The 8,092-nt window shown below is 57.3% G+C and overlaps 1 protein-coding gene across 4 annotated transcripts; it reads left to right on the forward strand.

The window, feature by feature from the left end:
• Nucleotides 1-170: 170 nt before the first annotated feature.
• Nucleotides 171-6,839, forward strand: ENTR1 (endosome associated trafficking regulator 1; the record flags this gene model as incomplete). Of its 4 annotated transcripts, XM_079705635.1 has the most annotated exons (10): nt 171-240; nt 341-490; nt 1,230-1,298; nt 2,067-2,179; nt 2,491-2,898; nt 3,427-3,500; nt 4,070-4,181; nt 4,485-4,547; nt 4,971-5,110; nt 5,844-6,839. In XM_079705635.1, 10 exons carry the CDS (start codon nt 171-173, stop codon nt 5,941-5,943), a joined length of 1,299 nt encoding a protein of 432 aa, XP_079561761.1. In that variant the 3' UTR covers nt 5,944-6,839. The 4 variants fall into 4 exon arrangements, with proteins under 4 accessions (XP_079561761.1, XP_079561762.1, XP_079561763.1 ...); XM_079705636.1 differs by lacking the exon at nt 1,230-1,298; XM_079705637.1 differs by lacking the exon at nt 341-490.
• Between the last annotated feature and the right edge of the window lie 1,253 nt (nt 6,840-8,092).

Below are 8,092 nucleotides of genomic sequence, written 5' to 3' on the forward strand. Positions count from 1 at the left end.
CCCCCGCCCCCCCGAGGCGTTCGGGCTTGCGCTTCCGGTACGCGGAGCAGGAGCAGCGGCCGAGCGGCGGGCGACGGGGTGGCCGACTTGGGCCGCGGCCGGGGCGGAGTCGGAGTCATGGAGCCGCCGCTGCCGGGCTAGGGAGGGCTGGCGCAGCGGGATCCGCGGCGATGGCGGGCTACGCGCGCCGCCCCGGCGTCACCCCGCTGTCCCGGGCCCGGAGCCTCGTTATTCCGGACGGTGAGCGGGCGGGGGGCGGGCGGGGGTCCGCGGCCCGGCGTCCGCGCTGAGGCCCAGGTGAGGCGGGCGCGCGGTGAAGTCGTTCTTGTTGTTATTACAGCTCCCGCGTTCTATGAGCGCCCGTCTTGTCTCCCCCAGCTAGACTGTGAGCGCCCCCAAGCCAGGGACCTGGAGTCCCCCTTCTTCGGCATTCGGCCGACGTTTATGTGCTATGTGCCCAGTCCGGTGCTAGCTTCCGTGGGAGACACAGGTGAGAGACGAGCCTCAGGGACTCCCGGTGCCGGCACTACCTGTAGGTCCCGCGCGATAGCGCAACTCAGCTCCGGCCCAACGGTGACCACTAGCCCCACCGTGCGCCGGGCGCTGGGAGTAGGAAACGTAAGTGGATAGGAGTCCCGCCCCCTGGAGCTCACAGTCTCCTCTTGCAGAACCCCCTGCCCCGCAGCCAGACAGTTCCAGTACACCGTGGCAAATGCCGCCATAGAGGTAGGCCCAGTGGCAACACAGGAAACCACCTTGCTCTTTCAGGTGGGAGGATGAGGGAACCTTCATCCAGTAGGCCAGGCTGGGAAACCAGGCGTAGCCATCCTCTGGTCGCTGCAGCTGGGCAGAGGCCATCTTTAGTTCATCCTAATTCTCCCCAAGCGGCTACCCTGCCTGCCTGGGGTCCAGGGTGTTGAGGGAGCGCTTAGGTGGTTCTGTCAGGGTCTGAGAGCCAATGACAACCCACGAGGGCATTCAGGAGGCACCATAAGACGGAGGACGTGCGCCTGCCCCACGGGGCATCAGACCTATCAGGAGCTTTTTCAGAATCACAGATGCCAGGGCCTATGGACGTCAGGCCATCTCCAGGGGCAGGAGCCCAGGGACTTGTGCTTTGAAAGTTGCCCAGGCCGTAAGAACCACTGCAGTAGAGACCTCATGTCAAAAATAGTTGTGGTCATAAAGGCCTCCCACGATCACGGTGGGGTGATGATGTCTCTTTGCAGATTTTGGCTATGGAAAGGGGAAAGGCGCTACGCAAGGCCCATCAGGAGCCCAGCACACACGCTTTGGAGGTGCATTAGTTCAGTATCCTTTCTTTTTCTCTCCGTCCATGTCTCCATGTGCCAGGCACGTGCCCAGCAGCAGGGCTGTCAGTCTGACAGCATATAACTGGTACACCTGGAGCTCGAAAGAGCAGGTGGAGGTGGAGCCCCACAGTCGATCTTGACCCACGGGTGGAGGGAAAGTGGGCACAGGAGCAGGAGAACCTGGGCATGAGGGATGGCAGGGGGTGGGAAGTCACACCTGAGGGGTCTGAGGAGACAGTGGGGTCAGGGTTATAGGAGCCAGCTTCATACAGGGTTGGCACCTGGGCTTGGATCACTGGTGGGCCTAAAGGGCGCAGGGTGGCTGGTTGGGTACCGAGAGAGTGGGAAAGAGAAGGGGAAGCTGGAGAGTGAGTGGGGAAAGGCTGGAGGCGGAGCAGTGGTTCCTGATGTGGCTGCACGTCCGCTCTGCCAGCCTCCGGCGTAGGCTGCGGCCCAAGCCCTTTGGGAGTGGGGGCGCGTGGCAGCCTTAGATGTCCCCAGGTGGACCCCGTGGGCAGCAAGGTGCGGAGACCGAGGGGCTGGGACGAGAAGGAGAATTTAGAATGCCCGAGTTGGTCTGTTTTATCAGCCAGCTTTCTCATTTCCCGGTGTCGCTGCAGTCTGGTGGAAGGACGAGAGCGGCGTCCCCCATCTCCGGCGGGGTCGTGTTCAGGAAAGAGCAGCGAGTAGGGACGCTCCCTTTAAGGACCTTCAGGAGACTTGTCATGTTTGTGACGTCTGTTATCATCTCAGGTGAGACACTTGGAGATCTTGAAGAGGCAAATCCATTCTCCTTTAAAGAGTTTCTGAAAAGCAAGAACCTCGGCCTGTCGAAGGAGAACACTGACAGCAAAATTTATTCAAAGGTAAACCTCAGGTGTTGTTTGCAGCGACCTTAGACAGAAAACCCTTCCGGAGGCCGTCTCTCTTCTGACGTGCAGTGTTCCTTCCCAGGAGACTGGCCAAGGGCTGTGGGGCAAAGCGGAGCAGCTGCTGCTCCCGGTGGAGAAGCCGTGTGGCGCTCAGAGCCATTTGGGTCCTTCCTGCCCCTCACCTTCCCGGTAGCCGAGATGGGCCTTTCGAGATGGGCCTTTCTTCTCGTTCCAACGCCAGCCGTCTAGGAAGAAGGGCCTGCGACGACTCCGGAGTCTGAGCGTCGCCTCCCTGTCTTCTTCAGGAAGCCACAAGGCACTCGCTGGGACTCGACCGCAACTCCCCCACCTCCCAGACCGTGGGGTATGGCCTGGAGTATCAGCAGCCGTTTTTCGAAGACCCGACAGGGGCTGGTGACCTCCTGGACGAGGACGAGGACGAGGACGAAGGGTGGGACGGGGCCTACCTGCCGTCTGCCGTGGAGCAGACCCACTCCTCCAGGGTCGCCGCCAGCACGTCGCCCTGCAGCACCTATGTCTCCTTTTTCTCCAACCCGTCGGAGCTGGTGGGGCCCGAGTCTCTGCCTCCGTGCACGCTGAGCGACTCCGACTCCCGCGTCTCCCCAGCCGGGAGCCCCAGCACCGACTTCACAGTCCACGGAGAGTCTCTGGGGGACAGGCACCTTCGGACGCTGCAGATAAGTTACGAAGCAGTAAGTGAGAGGGCCTGTGTGTCGGCACCCTGGTCACGGCTCGTGTCTAAGCAGCATTCTTGGAGGAAGCCTGGAGCCCCCGGTGTCCCTGATGGCCTTGGGGGTGGGCTCCAAGGACAAGACAGCCTGTGGTCTGTCTGACCAGCGTGAGCGTAACCGCCAAGTCCTGCGGAGGGCTGTGAGGGGGCGTGAACTGGAGCAGGGGGAGACCCTCAACGCGCTGCCCCTCAGAAAAGGGTCCACCCCAGCTGGTGGCTCGGGGACAGCTTGCCCGGTGTCCTGAGGGCATTTGAAAAATTATAGTCACCTAAGAAAGAGTTACAAGATATGAGTAAGACTGGAGTCTGTGACTGTAGTAGGCCTTTAAAAAGCAGAAAACTTTGTTCTTGGTTTTTCTCTGTACGTGGACTGTAGGGTGACTCTTGCAATATTTTTGTTTATCAAGAAGTTCCAGAGCCAAATAGCAGAAGTACACATCCCTTTGTAGTGAGACACTGAGTTTCTAATAAGGATTTTCTTTTTCTACAGCTGAGAGATGAAAATTCTAAGCTAAGAAGAAAGCTGACTGAGGTTCAGAGCTTCTCTGAAACTCAAACAGAAATGTACGTAAGTTTTGAGTTAGGCTTGCAATTCAAATCATCTTCTGACCCTCAAAGAAACCAATGCGAAAACGATAATGAAGTATCGGAGTTGGACTGTGCCTGGGTTTTTATTGTTTGTTTTGTTTTTTAAAATCAGTTTATTTAATTTATTTATTTTTGGCTGCGTTGGGTCTTTGTTGCTGCGTGCGGGCTTTCTCTAGTTGCGGCGAGTGGGGGCTACTCTTCGTTGCGGTGCACGGGCTTCTCATCGCGGTGGCTTCTCTTGTTGCCAAGCACGGTCTCTAGGCGCACGGGCTTCAGTAAAAGTGTATTTGAAACAGAGCAAAATCAACCCCACTTGACGATGGAGCAGCAGAGCTGTCAGACGGCCCCAGGGTGCCCCTGACCGCCAGCTAACTGGCATCCAGCTCCGAGGTTGTTGCCTCACAGCTGTTCCTCCCAAGGTGCATTCTGAAACCTTGGGCTCTTGTGGTTTTTATTTGATCAATCCAATTAAAACTGCTTACAGTCTGACATTCTTAGAATTAGTCAAGGGAGTTACTAATCACCTGGGCTTTTTCCTCAACAAGGGTGAGGACGCTTGAGCGGAAGTTAGAAGCGAAAATGATCAAGGAGGAGAGGGACTATCAGGACCTGGAGTCGGCAGTGCAGCAGGTGGAGGAGAACCTGGAGCGCATGACCGTGAGCAGACGGGCGCCTGGCTCGCGGTGGGGGCTGGGCAGGCCAGCCTGGCTGGACACTGTCAGGTGTCCGCTGTGTCACTCCCTACAGGGCACCGAGTCCTGCCCCGGGGGCACGTGGGTCTGGGTGGGCCAGCAGTAAGCAGGGCCCCTCACGATGGGCTGCCCAGCCATGGGGTGGGCCCGCCTGGCCAGGGCCGCCAGGTGAGGGAGAGGGACGGGGAGGGAGGGGATGCATCCTGTGTCCATGTTACCCCATCAGTGATGCCTTTTTTTTTTTCTTTTTTTGTGGGGGGAATAACAGAAACGGGCAGTAAAGGCAGAAAATCACGTCCTAAAACTGAAACAGGAAATCAGCTTGCTCCAGGTAACTAGAGAGGGGCTTAAATGGTTCACGTATTCGTGAATTCCAAAAAAGGCACCAAAGAATGTCTGCTGGGGTTTCCTCCCCTCCCCATCCTGCTCCTCCTGGCACACGAGGCACCCAAATCAGGACAGTGTGAGCTTTCCTCCCGGGCCTCCTGGTCATGCCCAACAAGAGTGTCGAGGGCATCACTGTACAGCGGGGGGTGGCATGTGCACACCAGAGGACAGGCGAGGTACCAGGGACGGCATTAGGCCCATGTCGTTTAGGAGGCCTGCTACCCCGCGGTTAGGAAAGGGCATCATCCCCTTGTCACCTCTACCCTAGGGTGCCTTGTCAGATGGCCTTTTAGCTGCTCTCCTGTTTAGCCAGGAAAAAGTCCTAACACTGCCACGCCCGTCCCCCTACCCCCCACCCCGGGCCCAGGCGCAGGTCTCTAACTTCAAGCGCGAGAACGAAGCCCTGCGGTCAGGCCAGGGCGCCAGCCTGACGGTGGTGAAGCAGAACACCGACGTGGCCCTGCAGAACCTCCGCGCTGTCATGGACAACGCGCGTGCCTCCATCAAGTGAGTGCAGGGGCTGGAGGGGGGTGCTTAGCTGATGTTTCAAGCTGCAGCCTTGGGGGGTGGGGCTCAGTGATCCTGTTCACCCCGCGGTCATACGACACATCCTTGGTGAGCAGGCCCTCCACGGTCCACGGGGGGATGACCGTTTTCACCTGGGAGGCGTGAGGGTTAACGTCAGCCAGATCTGAATCACCTACAAGACACCAAGGTTTTGAGTGAAAAAGAATAATACTTTTCCTCTTATAAAAACACATAAACTTGAAGAAGGCCCAAGACATGCAGGGCACAGTGAGGCTCCTGGGAGGGGTCGGTTGCCGTCGTCGTGATCTCTCTCCCGCGGGGCTGAGCTCAGCGGCAGCGGTGTCCAGTCACAGCCGCTGGTAGGGAAGCCCATCGGGTATCCAGACACAGCCGTGGGTAGAGGAGCCCGTCTCGTTTAAGTCCAGTACAAAGAGTCTCTTGAGACTAAATCTAAGATTTAAAAACTCTGCACTTTTCACTCTGGAACTTCTGTGCTTTAACGCTTCTGGGTTTTTTTTGGGGGGGTGGGGGTGGGGGGGCTGCGTTGTGTGGCTTGTGGGATCTTAGTTCCCCAACCAGGGAACCAACCTGTGCCCCCTGCAGTGGAGGAGGGGAGCCCAAACCACTGGACTGCCAGGAAGGTCCCAAAGCTTCTGTTATTGCCCTGGAGCAGTTGTAGAAACCATCTGTAACATCTGTGCTTTTATTTCAGGCAGCTGGTTTCTGGAGCTGAAACGTTGAATCTTGTTGCTGAAATCCTTAAATCTATAGACAGAATTTCTGAAATTAAAGGTCAGGGGGAGGAGTCTTGAGAACCACGGAGGTGCTTCCAGCTCACAGCTCTGTTTACATCCTGAAACCATTACCCGATGGATTCCAACATGCCACCACGTCTCTGAATGTGCAGTCTTCACACACAGTAAAAACATCTATCACGAGATACTAATTTCACAGCCTGGACCAGTATCATTAGCCGCGCACAGGGAGGAGCAGCTCCTGTACACGAGAGCTGCACCTGTGCTTCGTGTAGCCCTTCTTGGTGAGCTATAGACGCTGATCACCCACTGGAAGACATTTCTATAAAAGCCGGTGACTTTTTTTAGTTACTAAACGAAAACAGCAGTTCTGTGATGAGTGTTTTTCATTGTCATTCTAGAATATGAACTGTAAGATACGTTCAGTTGATTGTCTTTGCTTTCGTAAGTAGAGAAAAACACTAAATGAGCCATAACGTAAGCGCTCGCCTCAGACAGGGACCTGTGCCTTATTGCCGGTGCTCAGCGCCCCCTCTGGCTCACAGACCACTCCTTCAGCTTCTGGGGGGGGGGGCCTCCTGTGGTTGGTGACCTGAGCATGGATGCCCCACGAGGTGGTTGCCACTATCTTCCCGCAGGGACCAAGGTCAGCACAGGCATTCCACGGTGGGGCACCATCTAAGTGCACTGGAAAACTAGTTTTGGCTGGAGGGTTTTACTACGCATTCCAAGCAGCATCTTGTACAATGACATGTAGGATTCAGGGACTTGGAGCCTAGGCAGAGCCTTCCCAGGTCAGGGCGACGTCTCCCCGGGTGCCTTTCCAATCCCTTCCTGTTGGAGGGGAGGTGTAACATGCACTAGATGCCTTTTTGGCTGTTTTCCTATGGATGTTATTTTTTTAAATGTCCTTTTGCATCCTGTTCAAATTGACAGTTTTCTTATTTAATAAATTCTAAAATTCATATGCAGTGTCCTTTTTTTCCTAATTCAGCCTGTTCTTTATGCTTGAGAATCACGCTGCTGACCGTGGCCTAATGGCTGGTTTTTGCTGATAAATGGAAAAGCCCAGGGGGTTAGGGTGGACCCACACCTGCTGCTAGGCTCGGCTGCAGGGACAGCGCGCTGCGGACACGCGCGGCACAGCTTCGTGTGTCTTGAGTGGGACAGGTTGGAGTCTAGCATGGGAGCATTTGAGGTCCCATGGCTGGACTTACAAGACGTTCAAACTGCTAGGCCCTGTGATCTCAGCTACAGGTAAGAGCCTCCCAGGAGTCCCCGCTGACCCCGCCCTTCATCTTACCCCCACCCACTACCTTGTGCTCCTGCCCGTTGGTGAAAAGTGGGTTCTGGGATCAGTTTTCAGAGCAGACTTCAGACAGGGTGGACTAGTAGGAGAGTGTTAGAGTGAGTCTCTCTTCTGGGTGCGCTCGCAACAGGGCTGGGGCTGCCAGGGAGCGTGCCTGGGCCACAGCCCTGGGTAGAGGGCACAGCATTTAGTTTACAGGGACCAGATCACCCGGCTGGAGGGCCGGGGTGGGCACAGGGGGTCTGGGTGCAGCAAGGAGCGGGGTGGACACGCAGGCTTCTGGTACACTCTTCTCTGTGCCTTTGAAGTGTTCCACAGTAAAAAAAAAAAAAACTTCAGAGAACAATTCACGATGACTTTGTTGAACACGCTTCTCTGCCTGTGCATCTGGACACCGTGGGCTCCGGTCCCGGGCTATTACGGGGGCGCTGAGTGAGCACGGGAAGGACCGGCAACTCTATGGGCCCCTCGCTGCAGGTCCCGCTTTGAGCACCAACCCGCCTCCCCCTCCCCACCGCCGCCACCCCACCTGGCTCACGGGAGGGGCGCCTAATCCTACCTCTCCCGGCATCGTCACTCGCCTTCCAGGACTCGGCCACCGCCCCCGGGAAGACGCCCTCACTCCGGAGGTCAGGGCCCCTTCCCGCGGGGGCGCGTCGCCGGGGTGAGGCCGGTCGTCTCCGACGGGCTCGGCGCACTGGCCCCGCACGGCCCGGCCGGGACAGTCGCGAGCGCTCGGCAGGTTTTCTCCTCGGTTCCTCAACCAAAACCCTGGACACAGCTAACTGAGAAACAGCACAGACAGGCTCGGTGGCTGCGGGAGGTCCCACCGCGGGGGAGAAGATGCTCCGGACCCGGTGACCAGGCCCCTTGGGGCCGCAGCGAGGCGCCGGCGGG

The sequence above is a fragment of the Hyperoodon ampullatus genome (assembly GCF_949752795.1).
Source record: "Hyperoodon ampullatus genome assembly, chromosome: 6".
NCBI classification, from domain to species: domain Eukaryota; kingdom Metazoa; phylum Chordata; class Mammalia; order Artiodactyla; family Ziphiidae; genus Hyperoodon; species Hyperoodon ampullatus.